Raw genomic sequence first — 21,920 nt, forward strand, 5'->3', positions numbered from 1 at the left:
CCACATCGGAAACATGCCGTACGATTGTTGTCGCCAAACAGTCTAACTGTGAATCGCCCAAAGTTGGTTTTTAATGGCAACGAGGACACACAATTCACTAACGCAAGATACCTAGATCCGTTTTCGATATCAGTTCCCCTGATTTTCCCTCTTTTCACAGACCCATTTACTAGTTCTCCAAATTTCGACATGTGAGTACAAATGATTTCATCGGACATTTCAACCGGTGCATCCTTTATTGTCACATTTGTAATATTTTGTTCTACACTGGTAAAACGGATGGTCTGGAAATCTATAACTGTTCCTTCTGTTAGTAAAGCCGTTTTTGTTTATCAAGTTTTGTCAAGTATTTGGATGGATCTTATTTTCTCCTTGTCTATCGAATTTTCAACTGCATGGAGTACTTTCTCATGAGTCAGTCCTTTTAAGAATCTGTGGTAGAAATGTACAGACATTGGTCTTGTAAGTAGATCGGACATAATTCATATAATCAGATGGTCAGATGGTCATAAATGTTCAACAATATTATATATGATGACAATATATTGTAGTGAGTAGTGTTCATAACGAAGGAAAAACTACTCTAGGCCCTAAATGTCTAAAAAAAAATCTGAATTTGGTCACATCTGAATATATTTTCAAAGCTGGATGAAGTGCTAACCTTGTTGGAATCTCCTCCATTGAGATCGGGACGAATATAGGCGATAAATACCAATTCCAAAGGAAATATTCGTATATGTCCTTTATGATAACTGAGGGTATGAATTCACAGAACCAATTCTCATTCAAAAGACAATTACATGTAGTTAAAAACATTGTTACGTAAAAATGTTTGTTTGACATCATGTCACTTTTGATGGTACGTTTAGTATCGTCCCTGACGACCATCGCGCTCTGCTGCGGCGATCACGGCCACAAGATGAGGACCTTCGCTCCCAGCTTCGTGACCTCTTCCTCTCCCGACTTCGTGACCTCTTCCTCTCCCGGGACCTTCGCTCCCGACTTCGTGACCTCTTCCTCTCCCGACTTCGTGACCTCTTCCTCTCCCGACTTCGTGACCTCTTCCTCCCGACTTCGTGACCTCTTCCTCTCCCGACTTCGTGACCTCTTCCTCTCCCGACTTCGTGACCTCTTCCTCTCCCGACTTCGTGACCTCTTCCTCTCCCGACTTCGTGACCTCTTCCTCTCCCGACTCCTGCTACGACCTCGAGTGGGTGGAGACCTGGACCTTGATCTGTTACAGAAAAGTAAGAATGTGATGATCATGTGATATCAAACAGGTATGATGGGTATTGCTTGCTAATGCAATACATATCCCCTACTAATCTCCCCCCCCCCCCCCCCAAAAAAAAACCAACAAAAATTGTATGTGACCTTGACCTTGACGCAAAACAATACACCTCAAACTCATCTGATATATCACATTACAGTCTGAAATCATTGTGTGAAGTTTGATCCAAATCCCTCAAGGAATAGAGCCACTAGATTACTGACAAGCTTCTCTCAAGGAACAGAGCCACTAGATTACTGACAAGCTTCTCTCAAGGAACAGAGCCACTAGATTACTGACAAGCTTCTCTCAAGGAACAGAGCCACTAGATTACTGACAAGCTTCTCTCAAGGAACAGAGCCACTAGATTACTGACAAGCTTCTCTCAAGGAACAGAGCCACTTGATTACTGACAAGCTTCTCTCAAGGAACAGAGCCACTAGATTACTGACAAGCTTCTCTCAAGGAACAGAGCCACTAGATTACTGACAAGCTTCTCTCAAGGAACAGAGCCACTAGATTACTGACAAGCTTCTCTCAAGGAACAGAGCCACTAGATTACTGACAAGCATTGGTGTTATGTATATACGTACAGAACAGAGGGGAGGAAACCTATATATAGTCTCCCTGATTTCACCAGTTGGGGACTAAAAATGGAGGCAATCAAATCAAACCATGTTTTGTTTCATGAAGTGAATTTTGTGTACAAGAATCAAAAGAACTCTTACAATGATACTTGGTCATTATAATTGAAATCTTTGGATGTGTTAGTAACTTCCTCTAGTTTTAGCTCACCTGGACCGAAGGTCCGGTGAGCTTATGCCATGGCGCGGCGTCCGTCCGTCCGTCCGTCCGTCCGTCAGCATTTGCTTCAAATCGCTACTAGTCACAAAGTTCTTATTGGATTTTGACCAAATTTGGCCAGAAACATCCTTGGCAGAATGGGAACAGATTTTGCATAAATGGTGATTCTGACCCCCGAGGGGCCAAAGGGGCGGGGCCAAATATGGGAAATAGAGCTAATTCCTCTAAATCTCTACTTGTCATAAAGTTATGAATGGATTTGATCCCAATTTGGTCAGAAACATCCTTGGGGGAAGGGGAACAGATTTTGCATAAATGGTGGCTCTGACCCCCGAGGGGCCAAAGGGGCGGGGCCAAATATGGGAAATAGAGCTAATTCCTCTAAATCTCTACTAGTCATAAAGTTATGAATGGATTTGAACCCAATTTGGTCAGAAACATCCTTGGGGGAAAGGGAACAGATTTTGCATAAATGGTGGCTTCTGACCCCAAAGGGACCAAAGGGGCGGGGCCCAATAGGGGAAATAGAGGTAATTCCTTTAAATCGCTACTAGTCATAAAGTTATGAATGGATTTGAACCAAATTTGGTCAGAAACATCCTTGGGGAAGGGGAACAGATTTTGCATAAATGGTGATTCTGACCCCCGAGGGGCCAAAGGGGTGGGGCCAAATATGGGAAATAGAGGTAATTCCTCTAAATCTCTACTAGTCATAAAGTTATGAATGGATTTGAACCCAATTTTGTCAGAAATTTCCTTGGGGGAAGGGGAAAAGATTTTGCGTTAATGGTGGCTCTGACCCCAAAGGGACCAAAGGGGCAGGGCCCAATAGGGGAAATAAAAGTAATTCCTTTAAATCGCTACTAGTCATAAATTAAGTTATGAATGGATTTGAACCCAATTTGGTCAGAAACATCCTTGGGGGAAGGGGAACAGATTTTGCATAAATGGTGATTCTGACCCCCGAGGGGCCAAAGGGGCAGGGCCAAATATGGAAAATAGAGGTAATTCCTCTAAATCTCTACTAGTCATAAAGTTATGAATGGATTTGAACCCAATTTGGTCAGAAACATCCTTGGGGGAACGGGAAGAGATTTTGCATAAATGGTGGCTCTGACCCCCGAGGGGCCAAAGGGGCGGGGCCCAATAGGGGTAATAGAGGTAATTCCTTTAAATCACTACTAGTCATAAAGTTATGAATGGATTTGAACCCAATTTGGTCAGAAACATCCTTCGGAAAATGGAAACAGATTTTGCATAAATGGTGATTCTGACCCCCGAGGGGCCAAAGGGGCGGGGCCCAATAGGGGTAATAGAGGTAATTCCTTTAAATCACTACTAGTCATAAAGTTATGAATGGATTTCAACCCAATTTGGTCAGAAACATCCTTGGGGGGAGGGGAACAGATTTTGCATAAATGGTGGCTCTGACCCCAAAGGGACCAAAGGGGCAGGGCCCAATAGGGGAAATAGAGGTAATTCCTTTAAATCGCTACTTGTCATAAAGTTATGAATGGATTTGAACCAAATTTGGTCAGAAACATCCTTGGGGAAGGGGAACAGATTTTGCATAAATGGTGGCTCTGACCCCTAAAGGGGCCAAAGGGTGGGGCCCAATAGGGGAAATAGAGGTAATTCCTTTAAATTGCTACTAGTCATAAAGTTATGAATGGATTTGAACCCAATTTGATCAGAAACATCCTTCGGGGAAGGGGAACAGATTTTGCATAAACGGTGACTCTGACCCTAAAGGGGCCAAAAGGGCGGGGCCCAGTGGGGGAAGTAGAGGTAATTCCTTTGAATCGCTACTAGTCATAAAGTTATGAATGAATTTGAACCCAATTTGGTCAGAAACATCCTTTGGGGAAGGGGAAGAGATTTTGCATAAATGGTGGCTCTGACCCTAAAGGGGCCAAAAGGGCGGGGCCCAGTGGGGAAAATAGAGGTAATTCCTTTGAATCGCTACTAGTCATAAAGTTATGAATGGATTTGAACCCAATTTGGTCAGAAACAGGGGAACAGATTTTGCATAAATGGTGACTCTGACCCCCGAATGGCCAAAGGGGCGGGGCCCAATAGGTGAAATAGAGGTAATTCCTTTAAATCGCTGCTAGTCATAGAATGATGAATGCATGTTCTATAAACAATTCTTGAGGTCTTTCAGACCTTAGAGAGTCTGGACTTCATTAATCTTTAAAGCAGTTCGGATTCCCACACTATGACCATATATAGCATTGTTAGAGTTTTACAAATAAAACAAATTTAATATGAACATTATTTCGACATTTGGTCTAATCCAACCAGGTTAGCGATACAGGCCCCATGGGCCTCTTGTTTATATTCCCAAACTGAACATCCATACATGAAGAACAGACAAAAACAAGAGGCCAATGTCCACACAGCTGGTGGGCAGTATGTTACCTAGATTCTTTCTCTCTCTCATAGAATATAAGGAGGTTAATTGTTCATGTTACATACTAATACAATATTAGGCACCTCTGTCACTGCAATCACTATCTATTTATGAAACACACAGAAAATTGGCAACATGACAAAACGTGACTGACTTGTGAAGGCCTGAATGGGTCGTCTATAACTGACTCGTTATTTCTATCATTAGTGGAGTTCCTTAAAGGTTATGCATCCATAAATCTTGGTTATTATTAAAAGTGAAATACCTGCTCGAAACAGGTAAACAGGTGAAAAATATGTAGGGAGAATTTGAACATGTGTAACTGACAGAATGTTTTTCAATTGTGTTGATGGTTACGCAAAACTTATACAGCTACACTGTATAATGTCCACACATTCATACATGAAAATATCCCTTAAGGAAACACAACAGAAAAAGGATGTCAATAATTAACATATACATTATTTTTCTGTACTCTGTGACTCCATTAGTTGAGTGTCACCACCACTTGAACATACGATAGTCCAAGCAAACTTTAAGCATGAAAATTGATGTAATCGGAAGATGTTTCGTTACATTTGATCAGAAAAAAAAAGTTTTATTGCTGGGTTTATAACCCCGTGAATAGCCAGTGTCATTATGTAGTAGTTGGTGACTACCTCACTTAACAACACACGGAAGGCCCGTCGCATGCCACCGAAAGTAATAAGTGTAAAGTGGCTCCTTGCCCAAGGATACAACCACGACAGCATAGACAGGTCCATTCCAGAAACACAAACCATCACAGGAGGGTCGACGCCTGTACCTCGGATCTTCACCTCAGGTTTCCTGGCCGGCGCTCTGACCCGCTGGGCTATCGCGGCCACATCTAAATTGTTTTTAAAAAACAACAACAAACAATAAAAACAAAACAAAAAAACAATTGAAATGATGTTTCAGTACGTCATGGAATAATACATTTATTATACTCTCGTAATACAAAAATATGTGATAGATATACAATATAATTTGTGATAATTAATGATTATGAGGCTGTCGACCCTTTAACATCACTCCAAATACTTGTTCCTTATACCCGACGACCCTTTAACATCTCTCTCTCAAAAACACAGTCCTCATAATATGTGCTATAATATGATATGTTATAATATGTGTTGTAATATAGCACAAATAACATATAAAAGTGTTCCCTATCTTCAAAACCCGATATAGATCAAGGTTCTATGTCTTTTCCTCTCCGGAAATGATACTTTGACATTTTATTATTGATCATTATTTATCATTATATTATCAGAAGAATCAAAACATGATTACATTTGTCTTCCTAATTTGTTTTCGTGTTTGTGGTCCTAAATCTCACTCCTCGGATATTATCATGATCACTCTTTCTCGATCTCCCCTCGGATATTGTCATGATCACTCTTTCTCGATCTCACCTCGGATATTATCATGATCACTCTTTCTCGATCTCTCCTCGGATATTATCATGATCACTCTTTCTCGATCTCACCTCGGATATTATCATGATCACTCTTTCTCGATCTCTCCTCGGATATTATCATGATCACTCTTTCTCGATCTCACCTCGGATATTGTCATGATCACTCTTTCTCGATCTCTCCACGGATATTATCATGATCACTCTTTCTCGATCTCCCCTCGGATATTATCATGATCACTCTTTCTCGATCTCACCTCGGATATTGTCATGATCACTCTTTCTCGATCTCACCTCGGATATTATCATGATCACTCTTTCTCGATCTCTCCTCGGATATTATCATGATCACTCTTTCTCGATCTCACCTCGGATATTATCATGATCACTCTTTCTCGATCTCTCCTCGGATATTATCATGATCACTCTTTCTCGTTCTCTCCTCGGATATTATCATGATCACTCTTTCTCGATCTCACCTCGGATATTGTCATGATCACTCTTTCTCGATCTCTCCACGGATATTATCATGATCACTCTTTCTCGATCTCCCCTCGGATATTATCATGATCACTCTTTCTCGATCTCACCTCGGATATTGTCATGATCACTCTTTCTCGATCTCCCCTCGGATATTATCATGATTACTCTTTCTCGATCTCTCCTCGGATGTTATTCTGATTATTGTCTCTCTCCTCAAATCGAATTTTGATGCCAGTCTTTGGTCGGAGTGTCAACTCGGGTATCGGAATAACTTCATGATCCTCGTCCAACACGACTTTGAACCTGAAAACAGAACCAAACACCACGTGACAAATAGTAAGATATACATAATTGAGTTTCCCTAATTCGATTTTCAAACTTGGCTGAAATTGGCTAAAACATATCTAAGTGACCTCGAAACCAAAACGCTAATCTCAACAACCAATATCTTGTCCTTGTTCAACATATACTATGTACCAAAATAATGACCAGCTGTGGATGTTGTTCTCTTTAATACCATACTATGATCTATTTATACATGGATTTCCCGAATACCACAACGTGACCTAATTATAAATGGATTCTCCCGAATACTACAACATGACCTAATTATAAATGGATTCTCACGAATACTACCACGTGACCTAATTAAACATGGATTCTCACGAATACTACCACGTGACCTAATTAAACATGGATTCTCACGAATACTACCACGTGACCTAATTAAAAATGGATTCTCACGAATACCACAACGTGACCTAATTAAACATGGATTATCCTGCATACCACAACGTGACCTAATTATACATGGATTCTCCCCAATACTACCACGTGACCTAATTAAACATGGATTCTCACGAATACTACAACGTGACCTAATTAAACATGGATTCTCACGAATACTACCACGTGACCTAATTATTCATGGACTCTCGTGAATACTACAACATGACCTAATTATATATGAATCATCATAAATACCACAGCGTGACCTAATTATACATGGACTCTCACGAATATACAACGTGACCTAATTATACATGGATTCTCACGAATACTACCACGTGACCTAATTATTCATGGACTCTCGTGAATACTACAACATGACCTAATTATATATGAATTATCATGAATACCACAGCGTGACCTAATTATACATGGATTCCCCTGAATATCACAACGTGACCTAATTAAACATGGATTTTCATGAATATCACAGTGTGACTGAATTATACATAGATTTTCATGTATACCACAGCGTGACCTAATTAAACATGGATTCTCCTGAATATCACAACGTGACCTAAATAATCATAGATTCTCGTGAATTCCACAGCGTGACCTAATTAAACACAGATTATCGTGAATACCACAGTGTGACCTAATTATACTTCAATTCTCGTTAATACTACAGCGTGACCTAATTATACATGGATTCTCACGAATACCACAACGTGACCTAATTATACATGGATTCCCACGAACACTACAACGTGACGTAATTACTTAATGACAAGAGTATTTTATTGTACAAACAAAGCTGGATACCATTATCAGACAGAATAACTCGTGTATCAATACTCGACGACTACAGACGATGTTGTATAGTAGATTGATATGTTTGGTTATGACAGTGTATTTTATAATGCTAATTCAGTAAAACGTGCTCAGCTTGTTACCGTTTAAGTATTCTGGATAACATCACTTTCTGTTCGTTCATGGAAAAGTTTTGTCCAATGCAGTTCCTGGAAAATCAAATTAATAGATTGATAAGCGGTCTAAGGAATAAGCATGTATATGTATGTGATTTAAGATTTTATATAGAAATTGGAGTCTGAATTCTGTTTATTTACTGAAAGCATTAACTTACATAATGATTATACATGTAAAAAAACTAAACATTTCAGATTTTTGACAGAATGCAGACGAAATTCTAAACCGAAAGTCTGTAAAACAAAGGCAAATACGAAATATAAATTTACATCGAGACTATTGAAATAGAACGAGGGGAATAAGACCAGACGTTCCGACATCTCAAGCGTTTTTATCGACGACCCACGTAAAACAATTACACAACGTTGAAGTTGAGATGAAGTAAAATATTATGATTTATATGTGTTTGACACAACACAGAATAAACAGACATTAAAATTAAGTGAGGAATAGAAAGGATTGTTCTTACCTGAGACCGGCAGAAAACGGAATGAAAGCATAAGGGTCCCTGTCCTCGGAATTCTCGGGAAGAAAACGTTCAGGTCGAAATACCTTAAATGAAAATCGTACTAATTAGACAGGTGGCATTTGTGTTAAATGTCTGTAAAGTGTTCGTTTATGATCTCGTGATGTGCTCGTTTGGCCCCATTGATATCTTTATCTGAATCAGGTAGTTATAAAAATCAACACATGAATTTTGCAACATTGGAGAATTCAGCAATCTTAATAAATTGTTGTGTGTGCTTTTTATTTGGCATACAGGCCAATTCGAAAATAAGTTTTTATTTGTGAGTAAAAATTCCAAATATTTTTCAAAATATCCTGCTTCTTTACTACCATCTTCAAGAATGGATAAGAAAGATTTTGTTCCTTAATTGGCATTTGCAATATGTGTCATAATGACTTCAGCCACTCCGTCAAGATATATCCCTAACGACCATTACAGTATATGGTGTCCCAATATGTAGCCGCCGTCACCACAAGTGGTACTTGTCACGATATTTACAGTATATGGTGCCCCAACATGTAGCGATCGTCACCACAAGTGGTACTCGTCACGATATTTACAGTATATGGTGTCCCAACATGTAGCTATCGTCACCACAAGTGGTACTCGTCACGATATTTACAGTATATGGTGTCCCAACATGTAGCGATCGTCACCACAAGTGGTACTCGTCACGATATTTACAGTATATGGTGTCCCAACATGTAGCCGTCATCACCACAAGTGGTACTCGTCACGATATTTACAGTATATGGTGTCCCAACATGTAGCGATCGTCACCACAAGTGGTACACGTCACGATATTTACACTACATGTAGCCCCAACATGTAGCCGTCGTCACCACAAGTGGTACTCGTCACGATATTTACAGTATATGGTGTCCCAATATGTAGCCGCCGTCACCACAAGTGGTACTCGTCACGATATTTACACTATAATATGTAGTCCCAACATGTAGCGATCGTCACCACAAGTGGTACTCGTCACGATATTTACACTATATGTAGCCCCAACATGTAGCCGCCGTCACCACAAGTGGTACTCGTCGCGATATTTACAGTATATGGTGTCCCAACATGTAGCCGCCGTGACCACATGTGGTACTCGTCACGATATTTACAGTATATGGTGTCCCAACATGTAGCTATCGTCACCACATGTGGTACTCGTCACGATATTTACAGTATATGGTGTCCCAACATGTAGCGATCGTCACCACAAGTGGTACTCGTCACTTACATTGAAGTCCGGGTAGACATCAGGATGGTAGTGTACACCTATCATTGCTACAGTGACAGAAGTCCCGGCCGGGAGGGAGACTCCGTCCAGTTCGAGTGGTTGTTTGAGGAGTCTGGTGCTGGAAGTCACCGGGGGGTACAGCCTCATACTCTCCTTCATAAACATGGTCAGCTTCTGTAACTTTCCCAGGTCCTCCCTGAAGCCGAATGGGGATTACTTATATACTTAAATACACGACAAAATCTATATCTATAAAGGATTCAGTATACACACGACCTCGTCATCCCGAACAGCCAAAGCCGTAAAAACGGACATGTTCAACGTTAAAATTAAATGCTTTTCCGCTAACAGGCCAAGCATATAGGATAGGTAGGTCGTGACTGTATCTTAAAATAAATCAAATTTGTCATTTTTGTTCTCTCCAGTTTCTACCCGAGGCTGAGTGAGGTTAGCCAATAAGTTGTTAAGCAAATAGATGTTAAAAGAGTGATGCTTAAGTACTTTTGGTATGTGTTTACTGTATAAATTTTGAAAATGAAATATAATTTAATCGTCTATATTGTGCCTGATAAAAGATGTTCTGTCGGCCTTCTAGGTTTGGCAACTATGTTCGCTGAAAACAATGTTCAACATTGGTGCGGAGCTGTTGTTCTTTTTAATATGAAAGACGCCAGAAAGAAAAAAACAAGAATTATAATTTCATTTTCTTTGAATAAAAGTATTTTGGAATGTCATTTACGAAAACTGATTTGCTGAAGTTTTTTCCAATCAAAAATACATTTGCTTGCGAAATAGATTTTTTGTGAATAACGGAAGGAACATACCATTTCTGATTAATTGCGTGGCGTTAACGTGTATGTGTTTTAGTAACGTGACTTAAAATGATAATTTTATTAATATCTTGGGATAAGCATCCTAAGGTCATTATAAATTAACCGGTCTTTGTCAACTGTTTCTGTTTTCTTTAATGTTAAAGCTACTTGTGAGACGCAAATTTGTGCGAAAGTCGAAAACTATGTAAGGGAATAAAATTACATCTGACCTAAAATGATCAAAAATAGCCCAGGGTTTCCCATAATTCTTACCATTCTGTGTACTTTTGGTCTCCCATGACGTCACACACTTCCCGGTAAACTTTGTCTTGCTCATCCGGGTACTTCCCAAAGTTATACAGAGCCCATCTCAGTGCCGTGAAGGTAGTATCGTGTCCTGGAAAGTAAAAAGGTGTGTTTCTCAACAATCGTCCAGCTTTTAGACAGGTTTCTCTGTCCTCACTGGTTGTAAAAGACACCTGTCTCGGTGTCTCAATAGAGTGGCATTACATATGTCTTATCAAGTGGAATTATGGCTCGTTTTCGTGCTTTTTCTGAAACCCTAAATGGCCGAAGACAAGCTCTCTCAGCGAAGAGATTACATGAATGCTTTCACTTCCATAGCCTTTCTTAATCCCCTTTTTAGAAAAGTCCAATTTTTTGCGGTTTTGGCAGAAGTTCGATAAAATAGAACAGACTATAATTTTTCCTTTTTTGTTTTCTTTTTACTTCAGCAATTTTGGCGAAACTTTGTTACATTATTGTACTTTTATTATTAGCATATAAAGTGATGCTGGGAACTCGATATGTTATTTCAGCTACCAATCTTTACTTACCAGCAAACAGGAAAGTGTCCACCTCGTCCCGGATTTCCTGGTCCGTCAATCCGACTCCGGACTCGTCTTTAGCTGTCATTAGGATGTCCAGGAAATCAAGTCTATGCTTCCCTTCCAACAACGACGAATCTTCTGTCTGAAATCGCAAACAGAATAAAATCCAGAAATAAACTATTTCCAGTTCGTATTTCTATAAGAAATCAAACATGATTTGGCACGAACTCCCAATCTTTTATACATCAATATGTGTCATTCCGTCCCCACTGCGATAACTATTCTCTTCTCTGTCCTCCTTGATAAAAATGAAAATGCTTTGTTTTGAAACAGTGCTGTGTATCAACTACGAACACTACTATAACTGTATATATCAAATTGTAAATATGTTTTTCTCTATACACCATATCAGTGAGTATGTGAAAAGAGAATAAAATGAATTTGAATTTGAATTTGAACTTGTACCGTTAATAAAACTCACCAAAGCCTTCTTTCGTTTCGCTATCAGATCGTCGGCAAATCCATGGACGTAATCCAGATGTCGTTTGTATTCTTGCCCGTCAGCGGACATCATATAGAGTGTCCAGGACAGGAACTGCCAGGGGTACCTATCGAGACAGGATGACGTCAGGGGTACCTACCGAGACAGGATGATGTCAGGGGTACCTACCGAGACAGAATGGTGTCAGGGGTACCTACCGAGACAGAATGATGTCAGGGGTACATACCGAGACAGGATGCTGTCAGGGGTACCTACCGAAACAGAATGGTGTCAGGGGTATCTACCGAGATAGAATGATGTCAGGGGTACCTACCGAGACAGAATGACGTCAGGGGTACCTACCGAGACAGAATGGTGTCAGGGGTACCTACCGAGACAGAATGATGTCAGGGGTACCTACCGAGACAGAATGGTGTCAGGGGTACCTACCGAGACAGAATGGTGTCAGGGGTATCTACCGAGATAGAATGATGTCAGGGGTACCTACCGAGACAGAATGACGTCAGGGGTACCTACCGAGACAGAATGGTGTCAGGGGTACCTACCGAGACAGAATGATGTTAGGGGTCACCTACCGAGACAGAATGACGTCAGGGGTACCTACCGAGACAGAATGACGTCAGGGGTACCTACCGAGACAGAATGACGTCAGGGGTACATACCGAGACAGAATGACGTCAGGGGTACCTACCGAGACAGAATGACGTCAGGGGTACCTACCGAGACAGAATGACGTCAGGGGTACATACCGAGACACAATGGTGTCAGGGGTACCTAACGAGACAGGATGACGTCAGGGGTACCTACCGAGACAGAATGACGTCAGGGGTACAAACCGAGACACAATGGTGTCAGGGGTACCTAACGAGACAGGATGACGTCAGGGGTACCTACCGAGACAGAATGACGTCAGGGGTACATACCGAGACAGAATGATGTTAGGGGTACATACCGAGACAGGATGATGTTAGGGGTACATACCGAGACACAATGGTGTCAGGGGTACCTACCGAGACAGAATGGTGTCAGGGATACCTACCGAGACAGAATGATGTTAGGGGTACATACCGAGACAGAATGACGTCAGGGGTACCTACCGAGACAGAATGACGTCAGGGGTACCTACCGAGACAGAATGATGTTAGGGGTACATACCGAGACAGAATGACGTCAGGGGTACCTACCGAGACAGAATGACGTCAGGGGTACCTACCGAGACAGAATGATGTTAGGGGTACATACCGAGACACAATGGTGTCAGGGGTACCTACCGAGACAGAATTACGTCAGGGGTACCTACCGAGACAGAATGACGTCAGGGGTACATACCGAGACACAATTACGTCAGGGGTACCTACCGAGACAGAATGACGTCAGGGGTACATACCGAGACAGGATGGTGTCAGGGATACATACCGAGACACAATTACGTCAGGGGTACATACCGAGACAGGATGACGTCAGGGGTACCTAACGAGACACAATGGTGTCAGGGGTACCTACCGAGACAGAATGACGTCAGGGGTACATACCGAGACAGGATGACGTCAGGGATACCTAACGAGACACAATGGTGTCAGGGGTACCTACCGAGACAGAATTACGTCAGGGGTACATACCGAGACACAATGGTGTCAGGGATACCTAACGAGACACAATGGTGTCAGGGGTACCTACCGAGACAGAATGACGTCAGGGGTACCTACCGAGACACAATGGTGTCAGGGGTACCTAACGAGACAAAATGATGTCAGGGGTACCTAACGAGACAAAATGATGTCAGGGGTACTTAACGAGACAAAATGATGTCAGGGGTACCTAACGAGACAAAATGATGTCAGGGGTACCTACCGAGACAGAATGGTGTCAGGGGTACCTACCGAGACAGAATGACGTCAGGGGTACATACCGAGACAGGATGACGTCAGGGGTACCTATCGAGACAGAATGATATCAGGGGTACCTAACGAGACAAAATGGTGTCAGGGGTACCTACCGAGACAGAATGATATCAGGGGTACCTAACGAGACAGGATGACGTCAGGGGTACATACCGAGACAGGATGACGTCAGGGGTACATACCGAGACACAATGGTGTCAGGGGTACATACCGAGACAGAATGACGTCAGGGGTACATACCGAGACACAATGGTGTCAGGGGTACATACCGAGACAGAATGATGACAGGGGTACCTACCGAGACAGAATTACGTCAGGGGTACATACCGAGACACAATGGTGTCAGGGGTACCTATCGAGACAGAATGATGTCAATAAACGATACACCAAGATAATGGTCAACACTGTAAAATAATCGTACAATGATGGTCCTATCTCTTGATTATTGAGGAAAGTCTATTCTATAAAGACACGATAAAATAGGTGTTAATTCCAATTATACACACACACACACACACACACACACACCCTATACCCACACACACCCTATACACACACACCCACACACCCAGCCACACACCCAGCCACACACACACACACACACACATATATATATTGGCGCAAATAAAAGTTTGCAAATTAAAAAAAATAAATATCTGAATTTGCCATCGAGATGATACACGAGGGATATCTCATTTTAAACATTCAGAAGCTGATAGAGAGGGAAAGTGTGTTGTTTTATACTTACGTCATTCTGCTCATTATAAGAGACCCTATCCTTTGTACCGCCATGGCATAAGGGTGTTTCTCTCTGGAACGAAATTAGTATAGACCAAGTCAAAACTTATGTCCAAAATCAAGTAATCAGATTTAATTATATAAGTGCCTAAATTGACTGTCGCAAACGCTGACCTTAATCTTAGAACTTACCGTAATGCTAATTATTTTTGCGGGGGTGATATTTTCGCAATTTCGTAGGCCATTGACGTGGTTGCGAAAATTTTATCCGCAAAATAAACTGCGATTATTTAGTGTACCATCATTGGCCGACTTGGCCACCTCCACTTATCCAAGGTTGTTGCACCAATTATAATTGTTCAGAACATGAACCAACGAAAACAATACTGGTAAACATGAACCAACGAAAAAAATACTGGTAAACATGAACCAACGAAAAAAATACTGGTAAACATGAACCAACGAAAACAATACTGGTTAACATGAACCAACGAAAACAATACTGGTAAACATGAACCAACGAAAACAATACTGGTAAACATGAACCAACGAAAACAATACTGGTAAACATGAACCAACGAAAACAATACTGGTAAACATGAACCAACGAAAACAATACTGGTAAACATGAACCAAAGAAAACATTACTCAATTAAATCACCAACCAATCGGAATTAAACTGCCGGTCAATTAAACTTTTAACTAAACAGTCAATTAGTTGGCGTACTTACTGCCTCTGTATGTTGCCCTCGTACGACAAAGCACACCTGAGGATGACGTCCAGCGTGGCGAGGTTTAGAACGTCGGTGATATCAATACTTTTAGGACTTTCCTTCATCATTGTGGCAAACTTGTCCTGCGGGAAAATTTTAAATTATATATGTATAGTACAGTTAATATCTTATATAAAGGATTCTTTTTTCATCTGAGTAGCGAAATAAGAACCAAACCATAATTCAAATTGAAAATCGATTTAACGAGAGCAAAATATGCATAAAAAGCATAGATTTGTATGAAGATTCGCGGTGGGGTGCTGAATTATACACACTACGGAAGGTCCAAATACATGTAGACTGTAACAGGTTCTCGAGTCCCTGAGGTAAGAAGTTGATGTTGAGGAGTTTGACTCTCCAGCTCTATCGACGATACTCGCGTGGTAAAACAACAGTCCAGTGTACTCTCCAGCTCTATCGGCGATACTCGCGTGGTAAAACAACAGTCCAGTGTACTCTCCAGCTCTATCGACGATACTCGCGTGGTAAAACAACAGTCCAGTGTACTCTCCAGCTCTATCGGCGATACTCGCGTGGTAAAACAACAGTCCAGTGTACTCTCAAGCTCTATCGACGATACTCGCGTGGTAAAACAGTCCAGTGTACTCTCCAGCTCTATCGACGATACTCGCGTGGTAAAACAGTCCAGTGTACTCTCCAGCTCTATCGACGATACTCGCGTGGTAAAACAACAGTCCAGTGTACTCTCCAGCTCTATCGGCGATACTCGCGTGGTAAAACAACAGTCCAGTGTACTCTCAAGCTCTATCGACGATACTCGCGTGGTAAAACAGTCCAGTGTACTCTCCAGCTCTATCGACGATACTCGCGTGGTAAAACAGTCCAGTGTACTCTCCAGCTCTATCGACGATACTCGCGTGGTAAAACAACAGTCCAGTGTACTCTCCAGCTCTATCGGCGATACTCGCGTGGTAAAACAACAGTCCAGTGTACTCTCAAGCTCTATCGACGATACTCGCGTGGTAAAACAGTCCAGTGTACTCTCCAGCTCTATCGACGATACTCGCGTGGTAAAACAGTCCAGTGTACTCTCCAGCTCTATCGACGATACTCGCGTGGTAAAACAACAGTCCAGTGTACTCTCCAGCTCTATCGACGATACTCGCGTGGTAAAACAGTCCAGTGTACTCTCCAGCTCTATCGACGATACTCGCGTGGTAAACAGTCCAGTGTACTCTCCAGCTCTATCGACGATACTCGCGTGGTAAAACAACAGTCCAGTGTACTCTCCAGCTCTATCGGCGATACTCGCGTGGTAAAACAACAGTCCAGTGTACTCTCAAGCTCTATCGACGATACTCGCGTGGTAAAACAGTCCAGTGTACTCTCCAGCTCTATCGACGATACTCGCGTGGTAAAACAGTCCAGTGTACTCTCCAGCTCTATCGACGATACTCGCGTGGTAAAACAACAGTCCAGTGTACTCTCCAGCTCTATCGACGATACTCGCGTGGTAAAACAACAGTCCAGTGTACTCTCCAGCTCTATCGGCGATACTCGCGTGGTAAAACAACAGTCCAGTGTACTCTCCAGCTCTATCGGCGATACTCGCGTGGTAAAACAACAGTCCAGTGTACTCTCAAGCTCTATCGACGATACTCGCGTGGTAAAACAGTCCAGTGTACTCTCCAGCTCTATCGACGATACTCGCGTGGTAAAACAGTCCAGTGTACTCTCCAGCTCTATCGACGATACTCGCGTGGTAAAACAACAGTCCAGTGTACTCTCCAGCTCTATCGACGATACTCGCGTGGTAAAACAACAGTCCAGTGTAGGCTATGTCAGTCTTTGAGAACCAGGATGGTGACAACGAAACTACCGAGTTTATCAACGACAACAAATGTAGACTGGATTACCTGCCGTAGTTTTTCTACTCTCCGCTAGGCTTCGCTTCGAAAATACTGTATGAATGGTTGTCACTACAGGTAAAACTGATTGGTTGTTTGTAAAGGTTCAAATACTGTATGAATGGTCGTTACTACAGGTAATACTGTATGATTGGTCGTTACTACAGGTATTCATGAGCGCAGCCTAGCGGAGAGAAATGGTACTAACAAAGATGTTATTTAAAAAACCATGTAAAAAGCAGAAAACCCTAAACTACTTCAGCAACAGAGTGGTGTTAAACTGGAACTCGCTACCAGAATGTGTGGTTTCAGTCCCGTCAGTAAATAGCTTTAAGGACAGGTTAAACAAGCACTGGCGTAACCACCCCCTAAATTTGAACCCTCGTTCAACTAACCTGTACATGTAGAATGTGTGAGTTCCAATCCAGCTCCACTGGGAAACTACGTCATAAGTATTCCACAAACTGTGTATACAATATAACCATAGTAGAACTATTGGACTATCAGTTAACCCATAAATGTATACAGTCGTAACGTCTACCTTTCTCAGTAAGACATACCCCAGTTTTTTATGACCAACTTCGATAATATACTCTGAGTATACATTATGTTTTTTAGAACTGTTTAAGTGTATATACAATTTTGTGATTATTAAGTGTGTGTGCAACCGGAACGAAGTCGCGAAGGACAAACATTAGTTGTGGGAAAACGTCAAGATACATCAAAGAAGTCAAATAAGACTTATATCGATGTCTTCCAGTGATTCAGTGATTCAGTGATACTAAGGCAGGTAATCCACTCTACAACAGATGACGTCGGAAGTCATAATCAACTTTTCTTCCTCCATTGTTACAAATTAAGTTATTATATCAAAATTATATGAACATGTTAATGATTCAATTTCCAGTACATTTTTTTTGTTTTTGTTTTTTAATTTAGCGGCAATATTTTCTATATACCTGAAAACCGTTCATCTCCCTGTCAGGTATTTGAATTTATCGAGAGAGAAATGATCCATATCTAGTCAAATCCTTCGATAACAGATTTTCCTTGTTTTTTTGTTTTTGTTTTGTTTTTGTTTTTTTTTAGCACTCAGAGAATGGGAGTTTTTGCCAACGATTTGAATTAGAAAAGTGTGAATTGCAAATATTTATAAAATAGGACAGTTTTGGGGATTCTAATACATATCATAGTTAATATACTTAATTACTTCTGGTGAACAACAATTCGGTTATCAAATTATACAGAAAGGACAGCAAGCACTTATGAGGGAAAAAAATAACCATCAAAAGAGATTTTCCTTGTATAGTACATGTACACACAATACTTACCAGTACAATGTCGGCGGCCTCGTTGTAGATCCTAACATATGGACGTAACACATCGAAATGGAAAGCTGGAGTAAGTAACTTCCGGTTTCTTTCCCATTTCTTCCCATTGCTGGTCACCAAACCGTCGCCTAGGAAACACAAAATTAGGTCATCATGTATTTTTGCAATATATAATTACAGGTTTTGTTAACAACCGGAACACAAAAACAGAAGATGACAATGAATATACATCGCTATGCAAATTAAACAAAGCATATAGGTACACACGACATACAACGATCACCCTTGCTGCTGCAAGAAGAAGAGGCCCAATGAGCCTTAACGACTCCCGTGTTGTTCTGATATATCGATAGTCGGTCTTTTGTGATTTGATATATAATTCATGTAAACAAATCAAGTACATGGTGAGCGAATGATTCTGTCTTACCAGTCATTTTATGATTTGACCTCAAACTAATTGCAAAAGAATTAATTTTATTGGTTTTAGATAGCATACGACATCCATTAAATCATACCAAAAGTTTAGAAAAACCTAACTTGGGGAAAATCAAAAATAACGGAATTGAAGTAGTCAAATATTGTCAATACGGTGCTAACATCTGGTACACAGATTCAAGTTTGAAACGTTATTCATTCTAGATAATCAGAGTTTTGAAAAAAAAACCGATTATTTAATGTTTAGTCAATTTGACCTATTTGGGCCCCGCCCCTCAGCCACTGGGTGTGAATCAGAATATGATGGTTCATTCTATAATAATGGATTATGATTTAATTTCAGAATAACATTTATTTACCTATAAAATCAATCAAAACGTTATAGACCTGTCCTCGCCCCGTTGGTTTTGGATCAGACAGTTTCAGTACGGCTTTAGCACTGTCGGGGTGGGTGGCCTGGATCATTGGTATAAAACTCATCCAGAAGATTGACCATTTCTTGTTATGGTTAATCCTGTACGCCTCTTCTCTGGGTAGGTCAAACAGCAGCCGCATATCACTCATCTGTAAAATAAGAAAAATCTAATAAAAAAAAGAAGATCTATTTTAGCCTCATCGGTGTTTCGTCAATAGAAGACGAAGAAGCTTTTGTTCATATATTATGAGGTCCGATCATGGGCGTCCCATTCCATGCCGTTGCTAAGAAACGGTCTCTGATCAAAGCAGTTCGGTTTTTGTGCTATGCACTTCATTGCTAAATGAAGTCCCATTGCAGGATTCATGAGACTAAGTTTAGGATCTTTTCTCTTCTTTCTTAATACTTTCTTCTTATAGTGACTCCCTTGAGACTGCCTAGCCTTTGGTCTGTAGTAGAGCGTTCGTCCCCTCAGACACTGGCATTTCAGTGTGACAGTACTATGGAATCGCCTATCACATGAACTTACGTTGACGTAAAACCTTAACAAAACTATTCAACTTTATATTGAACATATGTACATGTACATGTATATTTTCACTTACATATCCCAGTTTCATATGTCCCCAAAACCAATGAGCGGGGGCTAATTGGGCGAAGTCTTTAACTGTCCGACAGAGAGTGTTGTATCTCCACAGGGTCGTAACGATAACCCACAGCACGTATCCTAGCAACAAGGTGAGCAGGATCTGTATCAAGTTGTCCATGGCTCTGTAGTGTACAAACAGATAAAATATAAATAGTACCATTCGGCGATTCATGAGAGAAATCTAGTTACCAATACACACGATTAGGGGAATATTACTTGACTTAAAAGGCTACTCCCGTAAGGTATTCCGGATTTTGTTCAAATTTAGCTTAAGTATGGTTGAACAAAATAGATTTTTACTATTCATTGTAAGATAGGATAAGATAAGATATATCTTATTTAAGTGTCACACATTTTAAATACATAAAAGTACATACGTGTAATTCACATACATATGATACATTAAAATGCTCAGTCTTGTCAGACACTCGAGTAACTAAAAAAATAACACTGTTGTTATGTTTTGGCGAAAAAAAACTTTGTGAATGAGGAAGTAGTGTGAAAGCGGAGAGTATGTGGTCACCCAGTTAATTCCCTTTAGTCTAGTGGTATGATGCTTGTATTGAGAGCGATAGTTCGCGATAGTTGGAGCCCAAGCACGGGACGATTATCGTCAGAACTCAACAGTCCCCTAAGACATGTTAAGTATCTGGCAGTGTTAAAATGACAGTTTTACCTCTCGGTGGTCCTTTGTCTCTCGTCGATAAAGTCTTGTTCGAATTCGTTCAGAATCGGTGTAATGCTGACTCCTTAGATTCTACCTGGTGAATAAACGTGTGGAGAATCAGTATATGTAGTATAGAGTATCCGTATCGCCGTCTATAAATAGTAGCCCGGTCTAAGTAATAAGTTTACCTATTGCATCATGTCATACTTATTCGGATTTCATCAGATAAAAATGATAAAAAGTACCAAAGAAAATATTATAGAAGTTTTCAGATGTGAAAATTGTGTCATGATTCGTCATCGTGATCATTCAAGCGTGAAAGCAAGTCAAAGTATAACTTAATTACTACGTAGTTATCAGAACGTCCTGTTCAAACATTTCGAAGAAATAAACCAAAATAATAATAAAAATGTATAAGAGCATAAGTACTTTTTAGAAGCTTATTTACTTTTATCACCGTGTTGACAAAAACAGCGTGGAAAAAAACCCCACCCAAAATCACAGTCGATGGAAGTATGAGGTACTGGAGTAACGCCCGCCTAGAATGTAAATCAACATCCCATATCTGTATACGAGTTACCTCCCCTAAATCATATCTCATTAGCTCTCAGGCCTAATGCTAATTATAGACATGCTACCGTGATACAATCTTGGTAGTAACGGCCAGCCATATTAATATCTTTTTTTTATTTCGTACATTTTCACATGTGAAGGATGATCAATCGGGAATTACCATATTTATAAAAAAAACTTCAGTAAATTTATACAAAATGTTGTATGAGGATATAGCTCTACACGTCCATATAAAGTATGATATACTGGAATATCAAATGAAGAGTGTGAAGACTTACCACTGTCGCTCGGATGGCCGAGACATTTCTGATCCTGGATTCATGGACGACCTATATAGTGACCTGAAAATATAGTGTTGTAGCTTCCGGTTTTGATTTGGGTTTTTTGTCTACCTAAAACTATACATTTTCAGATTAGTAAAGCCATGGTTTACGGGGTAGCCAAGCTCTTCAATATAGGATGACTAAAATCAAAATCAGTCAAGCTTGATACAAAACTAAAAAAATTTCAATCCAAACTTTATGATAAACAAAATCTCTCAAATATAGTTATAT

At 40.6% G+C, this 21,920-nt stretch overlaps 2 protein-coding genes across 4 annotated transcripts; both read right to left on the reverse strand.

Moving 5' to 3' along the window:
* Positions 1-906: 906 nt before the first annotated feature.
* On the reverse strand, positions 907-6,123 carry LOC117340371 (luc7-like protein 3). Its single transcript, XM_033902133.1, has 3 exons — positions 6,072-6,123; positions 5,226-5,355; positions 907-1,234 (listed from the first exon to the last, which is right to left on the reverse strand). Exons 1-3 carry the CDS (start codon positions 6,121-6,123, stop codon positions 907-909), a joined length of 510 nt encoding a protein of 169 aa, XP_033758024.1.
* LOC117341240 (cytochrome P450 4F6-like) lies at positions 5,416-21,749 on the reverse strand. Of its 3 annotated transcripts, none has more exons than XR_004535593.1 (15): positions 21,645-21,749; positions 20,803-20,887; positions 20,083-20,248; positions 19,422-19,626; positions 18,628-18,755; positions 15,387-15,511; positions 14,666-14,728; positions 11,996-12,122; positions 11,521-11,656; positions 10,958-11,081; positions 9,873-10,068; positions 8,594-8,676; positions 8,091-8,156; positions 5,924-6,711; positions 5,416-5,849 (listed from the first exon to the last, which is right to left on the reverse strand). XR_004535593.1 is itself a non-coding variant. In XM_033903093.1 (14 exons), the coding sequence occupies exons 3-14, from the start codon at positions 20,242-20,244 to the stop codon at positions 6,570-6,572; spliced, it is 1,557 nt and encodes a 518-aa protein (XP_033758984.1). In that variant the 5' UTR covers positions 20,245-20,248; positions 20,803-20,887; positions 21,645-21,749; the 3' UTR covers positions 5,416-6,569. The 3 variants fall into 3 exon arrangements, 1 of the variants encoding a protein (XP_033758984.1); XR_004535592.1 differs by having other exon boundaries at positions 5,416-5,886; XM_033903093.1 differs by having other exon boundaries at positions 5,416-6,711.
* Positions 21,750-21,920: the final 171 nt, after the last annotated feature.

This window comes from Pecten maximus, chromosome 13 (assembly GCF_902652985.1).
Source record: "Pecten maximus chromosome 13, xPecMax1.1, whole genome shotgun sequence".
Classification (NCBI taxonomy): Eukaryota; Metazoa; Mollusca; class Bivalvia; order Pectinida; family Pectinidae; genus Pecten; species Pecten maximus.